The 13292-nt window shown below is 32.7% G+C and overlaps 2 protein-coding genes across 4 annotated transcripts; both read left to right on the top strand.

The window, feature by feature from the left end:
* Positions 1–7028: 7028 nt before the first annotated feature.
* Positions 7029–11057, top strand: LOC131014601 (hydroxyproline O-galactosyltransferase HPGT1). Of its 3 annotated transcripts, none has more exons than XM_057942622.1 (12): positions 7029–7468; positions 7937–8000; positions 8615–8664; positions 8765–8955; positions 9166–9229; positions 9320–9392; positions 9729–9852; positions 9968–10055; positions 10168–10218; positions 10430–10501; positions 10580–10692; positions 10788–11057. In XM_057942622.1, exons 1-12 carry the CDS (start codon positions 7356–7358, stop codon positions 10808–10810), a joined length of 1026 nt encoding a protein of 341 aa, XP_057798605.1. In that variant the 5' UTR covers positions 7029–7355; the 3' UTR covers positions 10811–11057. The 3 variants fall into 3 exon arrangements, with proteins under 3 accessions (XP_057798605.1, XP_057798603.1, XP_057798604.1); XM_057942621.1 differs by having other exon boundaries at positions 7037–7468; positions 10577–10692; XM_057942620.1 differs by having other exon boundaries at positions 7036–7468; positions 10580–11057.
* Positions 11058–11466: 409 nt separating this feature from the next.
* LOC131014603 (uncharacterized) lies at positions 11467–13283 on the top strand. The gene is made up of 5 exons (XM_057942628.1): positions 11467–12087; positions 12203–12255; positions 12337–12501; positions 12795–12896; positions 13019–13283. The coding sequence occupies exons 1-5, from the start codon at positions 11862–11864 to the stop codon at positions 13151–13153; spliced, it is 681 nt and encodes a 226-aa protein (XP_057798611.1). The 5' UTR covers positions 11467–11861; the 3' UTR covers positions 13154–13283.
* The last annotated feature ends 9 nt before the right edge of the window (positions 13284–13292 follow it).

Raw genomic sequence — 13292 nt, forward strand, 5'->3', positions numbered from 1 at the left:
TTGTGAAAGCGTACGGAATATAAATGATATGATTGATGGGACAGGTCCCATCCCATCAATAAGATACAGTCACCAACGTACATTTAATGATATAGTTATATACGCTATGGTTCTGTATATGCATCTTACCAGTACATTTGAATATTTGATACCTTCCACCCAAATTGGTGAGGCGTTTATTTTGAGTGCACAATTTAAAGAGTTAGTAGTATTTAATTATTTAAATATGTTTCTAATTTTACGAATGAACGATAAAATTAAAAATAACTCAAACACCCTAAATGCATCCAATCGTATTTCTAGTATCACCAGTCCAGCTTTAATTAGATCAAAATTATATTGAATTTAAAAATATTTAATACAAAAACATTGAATTAATGGTGAGACTAACAAAAACTTGAAATATGAACACCAAACTATTTATTCAACAAAGGATCACAATCTGTTACAGTTCGTTTCTCTCCCTCCCTCCCTCCCTCCCTCTCTAGATTTCATTTACATCTGCAGAAAAAGCTAGTTATCAAATAGGGGCTACGGTTTGAATTTCTACGTTAGTTCTTGCAGAGATCCGGATTGTTCCCGTCTTCCACCCCTAAATTCCCAGCCACCATCACCTCTATCGCTATTGCGGCTCCTGCTCATTCTCAATGTGAGAAGGGGGTAAAATTCATCGAAGAAAATGACCTCAAAATGGAGATTCTCGGCACACATTCCTCACTACCACCGCCATCTCATTCCCAACAGCACGACTTCCATCTCTTCTCTCTCTCCTCTCTTAAACGGCCATCACTTCTCTCTTCTCTCTTCTCTCTCTCTTCTCTCTTAGTAAAAAATTAGTCACTAAAATCCTAGCAATATACTACAACAACTACACAGTGCATATATAAAAAATTTAGTATTGTATCCATAGAGACTGATATGACGAAAACACAATGAGTAATTCAACACAAGCCCTCACTCAATATTCAGGCAAAGAAACAAAGGAATGGTGATGAATTATAGCTAGACTAAAGCAAAGAAAAGAAATAAAATTAGATAACAAAAATTCAATAATAAAAATATTGATCTTAGGGAATGCAATTAGTTAATTAAATCTACACAATTGACATATCTATATATAATATAAAAGAGGAGTTTAACGTAAATTTTTTCCCACCAAAATTTCTCTCTCTTTATTTTTCTTTTTGTAGTTTTTGATTCTCTTTTAAAATCATCAACTTTAATTTATAAAAAAATATTCAACATGGGTGTTAAAAATTAAAGATAATGACGATATCTTTAATTTGATGTAAAAATTATAAAAAATAAATTTAAAACCAATAAATTATTATAGTTTAAAGTCACAATTTTTTTTTCTCTCTCCTCTCACTTCTCTCCTCTATCATATCCTCTCTCATTTTTTAAATGTTATGGTTCTTTCATTCATTTTTCCATATTCTTTCATTTTTTTTTATGTTTTTACTATGTATTAGTAAATTGAAGAGTTTAATTTTGTAGTAGCACATTTATTTAAATTTACTGAAATTGTATACATTTTATTTTTGAAAATGAATGATACATATCTCATGTTAAACCCTTTATTTTTTCACTTTCCAATTGATAAAAAATTGTATATGTTGATAGTAACTTTATTTTAAAATTTGAGCATAAACAAAATGACCACATAAATATGATTTAAATATGTATTCGAAAACTATATTAATCTATAGTTATACTATATGTAAATAAATAGTTTTGTACATCTTAGAATACTATATGATCCATAATGATACTTATTATCATCTATACTTGCTTTTGATATTTCACAATTTATATATTTATACACATTATCAATTAAATCAGTTAATTGCTATTTCAAAAATTGAAAATTCGAATGTTTTTAGATTGATATTTTTATTGAGATTATATTGTGGATAATTTATTTTTTTATTGAGATCATATATGTTTATATTTACTTATATATATATATATTTAATATTTATTTATTTAAACTATTGTTCAATTTCGATGAAGTCGTGCATCGCACGAGCGGGCACATACTAGTTGATCTAAATTACCAGTTTATCCAGTTTTGATCAAAGATCACATAAATAATCACACATTCTCGCTAGATTAATTAGTTTATGATAGTTGATTAGTAAATATTCTTTCTTCGCTAGGTCTTAAGAAAATCTACTAACGCTCAAAAGCACATAAAAATGGCTCCCTATGATCTACCTATCTTCGCTATATCTCAAGGTTGAAATCGTATCACACATTCCTAAATCGATAAACAATTATCTTCGTTATATTTCAAACTGAAAAACTAAACATGCAAATTTTTGGCCAGATAATCCACAAGAAGTAGACACTAGAAATTGTAAATCAAAACTAGAAGACAAAATGATATCAATAAATCAATCACATAAATTCAATTAACTAAGCAAATCCTAGAATCGGAAAACAACTATCTAGGCATAATTAAATAAATAAAAGACAAGGCTAAAGGAAAAGCAATCGAATAAGTAAAATTGATAAAATTCGAAAATAATTCTAAATATAAACATCTTGAATGTTCAATCTGCTTGCTGAAAATAAATCTAAGCCCTAAAAACTGTTAAAGCAATAAATTCTAATGCTAAAAACTAGAATATATATATATATATATATATATATATATATATATATATATATATATATATATATAGGGAGAGGTTCAAATAAGAACCACTAATTAAAATTAGAACGGAGAACCATTTTAAGCCATTCGATCATCAAGATCTACGGTGGATGCATCATCTTGGTGGATGAATGCAGATCCTGGGTTTGAATCCTGAAGGCAGCAAAAAATTTATTTTTTTCGGATGCATTAAATTTAACAATGAATGCATTAATTTATATAGCAGATGCATTAATTTTAATGGTTCTTATGTTCTCACGATAATTATGGTTCTCACTATAACCGCACCCTATATATATATATAGGGAGAGGTTCAAATAAGAACCACTAAATAAAATTAGAACGGAGAACTATTTTAAGTCATTCGATCATCAAGATCTATGGTGGATGCATCATCTTGGTGAATGAATGCAGATCCTGGGTTCGAATTCTGAAGGGAACAAAAATTTTATTATTTTCGGATGCATTAAATTTAATAGCGAATGCATTAATTTATATAGCAGATGCATTTATTTTAATGGTTCTTATGTTCTCACGATAAGTGTGGTTCTCATTATAACTGCACCATATATATATATATATATATATATATATATATATATATATATATATATATATATATATATATAGGGAGAGGTTCAAATAAGAACCACTAATAAAATAAGAACGGAGAACCATTTTAAGCCATTCGATCATCAAGATCTACGGTGGATGCATCATCTTGGTGGATGGATGCAGGTGCTGGGTTCGAATCCTGAAGGGAGCAAAAAAATTATTTTTTTCGGATGCATTAAATTTAATAGCGGATGCATTAATTTGTATAGCAGATGCAGTAATTTTATTGGTTCTTATGTTCTCACGATAATTGTGGTTCTCACTATAACCGCACCATATATATATATATATATATATATATATATATATATATATATATATATATATATAAAGAGGTTTAAGAGAAGTGTCTAATAGACCAACAAAATGACCTATATATAGGCAGAAGGGAAAAACACAATACAAAATTCAAAAATACAGATGAAAACGAGTTTGCTACCCACTTTTAGAGGTTTTTCCCATTTTTACTGCAATCAAGGGCCGCGGCTGCAGGTATGACCGCGTGAACTCTCTATCTTAGCGCAGAATGGTAGTGGTCACGCCCGCGGTCGCGAGTGTGAAGTAGGGCACCTGATGCTTCAAGCAATATTTTTGTTTTGTTTTGATCATATCTTTTTTTTTTTCAGATATAATGAAAATTTATTCAATTAAGGCAATGTTCGGTTCATTGGACAAAATAATTGAGATATAATATGGGATAAGTGAAGATTAAATCTTGGCAAAAAAAAAAAAAGTTTGGTTGGATATGTTTGATTTGGAAGATTAATTATATATGAGGAATCTCATTAACCATTATCTCTCTCTCTCTATATATATATATACATACATACATACATACATGCGTGATGGGTACAAATAAACATTATAAATAGATTACAACATCTATCGCTCTAATTTAAAATTATTTTTTAATTATATTTAGAATGAGTATGAGTACATAGATTTTAGATAGATGTGAATTATTGAAATATACTAATCTCGTCATTTTAATTTATCATCAGATGATTTCAAATAGAAAAATCCTATTTAAATATAAAGTTACTTTTATAAATTTTACTTATAAATTATAATATAAATGATATTTTGGCAAAATTCGACGATTACAAACTAATATTATTACATTCAACTTCTATTCACGGGTTCATAATTGATCGTTTTTTCTACTCCCTCCGTCCCACTCCAATAGACTCATTTTCCTTTTGGAGATGTCCCACTCCAATATGGACCTGGTGGTTGTTACATGATTGTGGGCGACCTGTTGACGTTGATTTCCTCAATAAAAACAAAGGTAATAGTATTGAATATGATTAAATGTAGTAATTAGAAAAATCGTACTCTCTTATTTATGTCCTCAATAAAAGACAAAGGTAATAGATGAAAGACTGAATATGACTACATGTAATTATAAAAATCGTACTATCATTTATATCCAGGAGTTTTGGTTGGTTGACTACGATTTGCCACTCCGCTTACAACAAACCAACGAGTGTGAGAAATATATAGTTGTCCTCTTCTGATAGATGCAAAGTACAAATGAAATTGTGATTTTAGAAGAGGATGCATTTTATTTCGATTTGATGATCATCTATTTGGTTAGATGTGACGTCCTGGAATCTTATGCTCGGCAATGCCGACGTTCTACACGATTGGTGGTGTACATAATTTGACCCCAATTACCCATACCCATATGCAGTGGCGGATCCAGGGGGGGCTAGGGGGGGCTTCAGCCCCCTCCCATTTTTTGAGGGTTTTTTTTTTTTTTTTTTAATAATATAGATATATATTTTATTTTATATCTATATATATGTGTATATAAATAAGAAATACAAGGAAAAATATAGTAATACATTGTTTATAGTATTCAACTATCCATATTGATTGCTTAACACATTGAGTTGTTACATTTATATTATTTTTATCATTTTTTCTTTCTTAGTTAATTTTTAATGTTGAATTTGAGTCAATTCTAGAGGTAAAAGTAAAATTACTAATTATTAACTATGAAAATTAGTTTATTTGTTTAGAAGATGAAACATTTTCTTAAAAAAAAATGCATAAAAGTATGTCTTTATATGCTTTCAATCTACTTGATGTTGAATTAATTGAATTGCGAACAATTATCTATTATATTAAGTGATTGTTAAAAAAATGCATGGCCATAAAGTGTACGGAATGCTCAAAAAAATTTGCTTCGGGGGCTCCCGCCCCCGAACCCCCGTGTAAATATTTTTAGACGCCGTAGTCCAATAGATTCAGCCCCCCCTAAGGTTGAATCCTGGATCCGCCCCTGCCCATATGGATTGGATTGGATTATTACTTTGATAAATCTTCTAAATAAAAATAATTGATTTCGTATTAAATACAAAAATATACCCATTCAACGTATGTTGTAGAAAATCAAAACACATTTCACAAGCATTAAAACCTCATTATCAAATTCAAAAATAAAGATATAAAAATTTGACAATCAAATGATTAGGAAAATTTTGATTAATTAGTTTTCATGTCTGACTTATGAGTTCCAGCTATTTTTGGTTCGAGACAAATGGGCTAGAAATTTTAACCTTACCCCTCCTTTTTCATGACCTATTCTTCGAATTAGTCATTCAAGTTTGGACTAAATTGACATCACAGCTAACAGTTAATCTCAAAGCTAACCTCAAACTTGCAAGTGAGAAAAAAAAAAAATTGTACTAGTCCCACATAACAAAGTAAAAAATAAAAAACCATCGAGCATAATCAGGCTGTTTTTTCCAATTTGATTAGTGTTATTCTAAATATTAATAACCACGGATCATTATTGCTAATGGTTTTAAATTATTTTTCAGTTTTGAAAAATTTAGAATACATATGCAAATATAAATATATAATAATCCAACAGTGGGAAAAACAAAATAAGACGAAATATTATTTTGCAACAGTCAACTATTTTCACCATTAAGGATTATTTTAACTATTTTGGATATTTTTGAACTTAATTATTGATACTCTTAACTCATTTTGATAGATTACACTTCCAAACGATCCAATATGACAGAAGACAATATAAACATAACAAGAAAAAAAATTAGACTTTTATTCCATTCCATACTTCCATTTATTTCTATTATTGGGCTTTGTTGAGCCTGTGCATAGTGCATTTATGTTGGGCTTTAGAATTTATTTATTCCAGCCCAATCATTCAAAAGACTTCATAATTCATACTCCATAGTCCATAGCATCGTCGTGATAGCTGTAAAACTGTATCTCGAAATCAGTAATATTATTACCGTAAGCTTTTCTGAATCTTTTTTTTAAAAAAACTGTAATCTCGAAATCAGTAATATTATTATTATTTTTTTTAGGGAAGAAATCAGTAATATTATTACCGTAAGCTTTTCTATACCCTTTTTTTTTGCAATAAATCTATGCAGCCACATTGTGGCCACCCACACACTAATATAATAAGGATAATCTTGATTTATTTAATTTATTTTTTAAATAAAAATAGGATTTAGTTATTTTATTATATTCTCTACATTGTACTTATTTTTTTAATTTTTTTTTGCATTTTTTATTTTTTATTTATTTTTTAATAAAAATAAAAAGTTACCAAAAAATTGCAAAAAAATAACTATAATGTAGAGAATATGATAAAATAACTAAATCTTATTTTTATTTTAAAAAATAAGTTAAATAAATTAAATTATTTTCTACTTAAGTAAATTGTGGGTAGCCACAATGTGGCTGTTTAGCATTACTCTTTTTTTTGTGTGACTTGGTAAGCTTTTCTAAATCTAATAAAATATCTTACGAATAATCAACACTTACCAAGGAAGTAGCAGAGAAAAATTGGTTGCTTTTCCCTTATTGTTTGGCACTGAAATCCACACTCCAGTTTGTCCCAATTGATCGTTTTCTCTCTATACACTTCATTTTCAAAATATTTTATTTTTATTGAATCGGAACTCCGATTCATAGGCGAAGTGTTGTTGCTGATTACTAATTTCCATTTCAAACTTTTGGCTCTGTAAAAACTCGGATCGGCTGAATTAGATTCAGTAGTTGAATTGAATTGGAGGTGAGTTGAGGAGTAACGCAAATGCATAAAAGGGAGTCGAGTGTGCGATTCACGGGAATGGTGATTCGATCTCGAATTTCGATCCTCATGTTCTCTATGTTTTCAACTTTTGCTTCTCTATACGTCGCCGGACGGTGAGTTTTGGCTGTGTGGTTTTATGTATTACTATTATTTTTGCTTATATGCAGTATGAAAATGTGCATATCACTTTTGGTTGGCGGTTGAGTTTATTATTTTGTTGCTGATGCGGCTTAATCAGTTGACAGTATCGTGTAAGTGGCGATAAGATGCGAATGCTTAGGAAATGTTGGTTTTTGTAGCTGGAGACCAGAAATTGTAATTAATCACCTATACATTTGAGTGTGTAGAAAGTATGCAAACATGTTCCTATGATTATATTTTCTAGTTATTGAACGTATATTTAGCTGTTTGATTTAAGGGGAGAGAAGTTAAAGAATCAAAAAGCTTATATAACCCGTGTTTTTGCAGCTGGAGTTGTATTATTCCAACTGTTACCCTTTGAATTGTTTTCTTATCATCATCAGAGAAGGAAAGAAAGGAAAGTGGAAATGTAGTTTGATGTGTTCAATTTGGTGTGGCAGATTGTGGCAGGACGCAGAGAACAGAGTTTATTTAGCTAAAGAGCTTGATAGAATCACTGGTCAGGTAATGATAATGCTGTGTTTTTTATTGAGAAGTACTGGTTTGAGTGGATAGAGTAATCGAGAAACTGCTGACCTCGTGCTGAATTCAGTGGCATATGTTTCGATCTTTTGTGTGTTATGCATTTTCCTTTGGCTCTTGTTCATTCATGTAATTTTTAAATAGTTTAGGTAGATATGGTTTCTCATTTACTTTTTGGCTATATTTATTTAGGACAAGTTGCAAATTAGCTGGCCTATTTAAGTTGCACCTTTATGGCTGAAGTTGCTCTTTGATGCCGTTGTCTCTAAATAATACTATTTCATTGAAGTGTTTGAAGTATAACCCATTGGAACATCTTTGTTATTGTACTAAAGAAAACAATTGCCTGACATGATGCAAACTGGCTTACGAACTTAATAATGTGGCTGCAGGCTGCAGGCTGCATAAGAGTAAACTAGTAATAATATATTACTACAAATTTGAATAGTCTCACTTAGCACTGGTTTCCATCTGTTTCGTATACATAGTTTAAATTTCTCAGATGTACTCAATACACCATTGTGTTATTGAATTATGCAATGAGTTTCAATATTGTCATACCCAGGGATAACTTCGTATGTCTCTTTTCTACTCAGGGAAAATCTGTGGTGTCAGTTGATGATTCATGGAAAATCATTGAATGCAGGTGATATTAATTAATCTTGCTTTTCTTTCTCGTAAGTGCAGTACTCTAATGTTAGAATGGTAGTCACTGCAACTTTAATCATAACTCACATGCCTATCAGGGAACAGCAGAAGATATTGTCTGGCTTGGAGATGGAACTTGCAGCTGCTAGACAGGAAGGTTTTGTCTCAAAGCTTTTGTCTGAAATTAATAAAGTCCCTAAGAAGAGGCCATTCGTAGTGATCGGAATACTTACGGGATTTGGTCGTAAGAACAACAGAGATGCTATACGGAAAGCATGGATGGGCACTGGTATATAATTAGCTTTACACTCATGGTTGACTGGTTGTACCTTGAATGGAAATTGCTCGTATGAACTTTCAGTTGTCTAATTTCTTTAATTCTTGTGTTCTGGGAATTTGGGATACACTTCTTTATCTATCCATGAAATTCAATTGTTTTTTCATGTTTCCTAGTTATGTCAGAATGATCACGTCTAGCTCATACTTTTCTTCTTCACAGGTACAACTTTGAAAAAGATGGAGGAACAGAAAGGCATTATTATCCGTTTTGTTATTGGCAGAAGGTATGCTTCTAATTCTCTCCTCTGGCCCTCTTCCTCACAATGTAGCATGTTACTGAGGTAGTGTCTATTTAATATTCTGGCAATTTGCAGTTCCAATCGAGGAGACAGCTTGGATAGGAGCATTGATAACGAAAACAAACTAACAAATGATATTTTTGTTCTTGTAAGTTACTCCATAATGTTATTAGGGATTCTGTCCGTTGCATACTTAAGAAAATGCAGTGTCTGTTCATACTAGTCTCTAGTTCCAATTCAGTATAGCTATAATTTGTTATATTCTTGTAATGAATGTATTTCTGCTTGAAAGGTAAACTATTTGTTAACTGTTTGGGTATATGCTGCAAATTTATTGCTCTGGAAGTTGTTCAGCAATTTGAAAAAATTGATTTGTAGTATAGGGCAAATTACTCCATTCTCTTTTTTCACAAAAATGTGCTACTGTCAAGACTTTCACTCTTGCAGTTAATAGTTATTAAATCTTCTTCAAATTTTCCATCAGGATAACCATGTGGAGGCCCCTGAGGAACTACCAAACAAGACGAAATTATTCTTTGCTCAGGCTGCCGAAAACTGGGATGCGGACTATTATGCAAAAGTCAATGATGATGTTTATGTGAATATTGGTAGGTCTAAACTACATTTACTTGCAAATAGTGTACATGATTGGTGATTGTTACTATTACATAACATGCTAACTTGAATTGCGAGAGGTGATTGATGTATATATCTTCTCGGCAGATGCCTTTGCCAATACCCTTGCTGCTCATGTGAACAAGCCTCGTCTATATATTGGGTGTATGAAATCAGGAGAAGTTTTTTCTGAACAGTGAGTCTGACCAAACTTAGATGCAGTGATGAATTTGACATCAGCTGTTGGCACATCTTGATGTCATATATTATGAATTGCTATTTATAAGCTTGTCTGTGTAACTTGGCAGGGGCAAAAAATGGTACGAACCAGATTGGTGGAAATTTGGGGATGGGAAAACGTAAGCATATTACATTATACTCTCAGATAATCTTTCATTGTTTTTCATGTTAATCAACTAACAAGTATCTGTGAGCACAGTACCGTGGTTCTCTCTCTCTCTCTCTCTCTCTCTGCAACAATCATACAACAGCACACAATTCCAAAAGTAATAATTTCTCATTGGTATATCCATGCCTTCTTTAACAAACGCTGCTTGCTTGTGCAAACAGTTATTTCCGCCATGCTTCAGGCGAGATGTTCGCAATATCACAAGCTCTGGCTAAGTTCATATCAATTAACAAGTAAGTTTTTTGATCTCATGAGCATCATTTGGATGCTAGAACAAAACCTGAGCTCTCCCTCTATTTTTTGGTCAGCAGATCTTTCCTTCGCACATATGCCCATGATGACGTCAGCGTAGGATCGTGGTTTATTGGTCTAGATGTGAAGCACGTCGATGAGAAGAAGTTTTGCTGCTCATCTTGGTCCACAGGTTCTATATCTGCAAACCAGTTCAATAGTATTATAACATCTCTGTTATTACAGCAATTAATCAGGCAAAGTGAATCATCGTCGTTTTGATTTCAGGAGCTTTATGTTCAGGTGTATGATCTTGTTTAATATTCTGAGAGTGAGAGAGCTCCTATTCTTTACAGCGGCGCTGACAAATCTATTGCACATAGGATAATTTTAGATCAGGAGGCATTCGTTTTTTTATTTTATTTTTTTTGCCCCTTAGATGTTCAAATATTTCTCATATAGTACTACATTTTTTTGAGATGTAGCCTTTACAAACCACATTGTACTTAGTTTTCAGAAGCAGTGATGAATGTAGCATTTTTACATTGAGCGTTCTAACGTAGATTCAGATGCTCCTTCCATGCCCATGTCCACTCTTTTCTGCATTAATAATTTATTTCCCATAAATTAGTTAGTTTAATAATAACTCCGTCCATAAAAAATAATCTTAAGATGACACGGATTTTAATAAAAAATAGTTATCGTGCTGTAAGTGGAGAAAATGATCTCACTTAAAAGGTAGTACTTATAATTATAATTAATTATATTGTGAGTGGAGAATAGGATCCAACATATGATAGAATATTTTCAAAAATTAAAAGTGATTAATTTTTGTGGATATTTCGAAATGACAAAAGAGATTATTTTTTATAAACGGAGGAAGTATCATTAGTCTGATGCTAGATGACAAGATTCAAGAAACATGATCCTTTATATCTTCAAATCATCCGACTATAATAATTGATCTTATTATTCTAAACTCAACTCTCAAACTGAATCTGTGTTAGTTAAAATGTTTTTTATTAATTTTTTCACAAAATATATTCAATGAAAATTATTTTTTTTATTATATTTATAAATATGATAATTGAGTTGATATTAACTTTATATAAATATAAAAATATTTTGTGTAATGGAATGCTGCTAGTTAACTCTAATAAATTACTGAGTTTATGAACCCAAATCGGCCCTATTAGGCATTTTCTTTTAATCAAATCAGTTAAGAAATTGCCTCCAAACATCCTCTTACTTTTACTTTGTCGTCAATTTTCCGCTCTTTCTCATCTCCTTTACTCAACCAAGAAGAAAGAGTCGCTTTGTTTTTCGATCAGACCAAACAATACCGCTGCATTTCCACCAAGAATGGAGTACGATTTCAGAAAACGAACCGCGCCACCGTACGATTCCAACACGCCGTCGTACGGCCGGGCTCCCTCCACCGCTGCCGCGTCATCGGCCGCCGCTTCTCATCCGGTCTACGGTCAACAATCTTTACTCTACCCAAAGATCGGCAGCTCCGGCCCTCAGTCAGCCACCCCGCATGTCCGCAACGCCCCGTTTCACCACGCGCCACTTCCCCCTTCTAATTGTAAGTCGCCGTTGCCCTGTCCGTTGTTGTAGTTGTGTGTGTGTCTAATTGCTTACGCTTCTTCGGCTGTGATTGATTCTGCTATTGTTATATTCTGATTTGGGGCTGATTGCAGCTGGGATCGGGATTAGGGTTGCTATCAAACCTGAATATAGAATTACTCCACCGGTATATCTCTTTTTATTGGTTTATTTTTGCTTTAAATTTTCCAATTTTCATTTAGAAAGTTGATTAATTTGAGCGTTGTAGCCCCCATTGCTGCCACATCTAGGAGAGATTCCGCGCAGCAATTTCCACTTTGACTTCGAATTCGAGAGGAATGTACTGACGGAAGCAGTTAAGGAAAACCCCAACTGGGGTAGGCTTGGAATCGACAATGCTCCACCAAAGGCAAATGAGCCAACACCATCTTATGTATGTACTCTTTCTGTAAATTTGGTTTCTAGAATTCATTTTTGTGCTAATTGTATTCCATTTTCGACAAACTTCCCTTTCAATGCGTGTGGTTACTTGTGCCTGCTTATTCATTAGCTTATGCTTATGACCAGCAGCTCCGTATCATTGTGGCGCGCGTTGTGTCCATCTGGATGCACCGTGCCTCCAGTTGAACTGGAGTGCGCCTCGTGCTACCTAGTTGATGAACATTCTCTTGTTGAAATTTGGTGTGTTAGCTGGTGATATAGACCTGATTCTGGTTTTGAATTCAGGGTCCGGCTGCGGATCCCGTGGTGAGCAAATACATAGCAGCAGGTCTCAGCAGAGAGGCTGTGCCGCTTGCAGTTGCAAATTATGGAGACAATCCCTCTAAGGTAACATCTCTCTTTCTTCTTTTCATGTTGTCTGCTATCACTCTTTTGTGCTGAATAGGCTATATCTTACCATGATACAATCGACCCAACACCACCTAATAATTTCACTCAACTTGTCACAGGTTAAGGAATTCGCCAACGGATTTACCCTTCTGCGAGAAATGGGATTCTCATCCAACAACGTCGCTGAGGCCTTAATCATGTACGACAATGACACGGACAAGGCATTGGCTCAACTTATCAATGCTCCATCTTGAATAAAACTATATCAGATGTTTGATCAACATGAATTTGTTTGTCGTTGTAAAGAGTTCTCTGCAAAGATATTCTATGATGGTATACACATTTAGTATGAGTGATGACAAGGAGCAACCACCATTATCTTTCCTATTTCAT

This window comes from Salvia miltiorrhiza, chromosome 3 (assembly GCF_028751815.1).
Source record: "Salvia miltiorrhiza cultivar Shanhuang (shh) chromosome 3, IMPLAD_Smil_shh, whole genome shotgun sequence".
Taxonomy (NCBI): domain Eukaryota; kingdom Viridiplantae; phylum Streptophyta; class Magnoliopsida; order Lamiales; family Lamiaceae; genus Salvia; species Salvia miltiorrhiza.

Excerpts from the sequence above, each read along its gene's own strand:
- LOC131014601 (XM_057942620.1), top strand. The coding sequence starts at position 7,356 with ATGCATAAAAGGGAGTCGAGTGTGCGATTCACGGGAATGGTGATTCGA. Across the intron at positions 7,469-7,936 it reads TCTCTATACGTCGCCGGACG|ATTGTGGCAGGACGCAGAGA; the intron begins GTGAGTTTTGGC and ends TTGGTGTGGCAG. Across the intron at positions 9,230-9,319 it reads CGTTTTGTTATTGGCAGAAG|TTCCAATCGAGGAGACAGCT; the intron begins GTATGCTTCTAA and ends GGCAATTTGCAG.
- LOC131014603 (XM_057942628.1), top strand. The coding sequence starts at position 11,862 with ATGGAGTACGATTTCAGAAAACGAACCGCGCCACCGTACGATTCCAAC. Across the intron at positions 12,256-12,336 it reads AATATAGAATTACTCCACCG|CCCCCATTGCTGCCACATCT; the intron begins GTATATCTCTTT and ends TGAGCGTTGTAG. Across the intron at positions 12,897-13,018 it reads ATGGAGACAATCCCTCTAAG|GTTAAGGAATTCGCCAACGG; the intron begins GTAACATCTCTC and ends AACTTGTCACAG.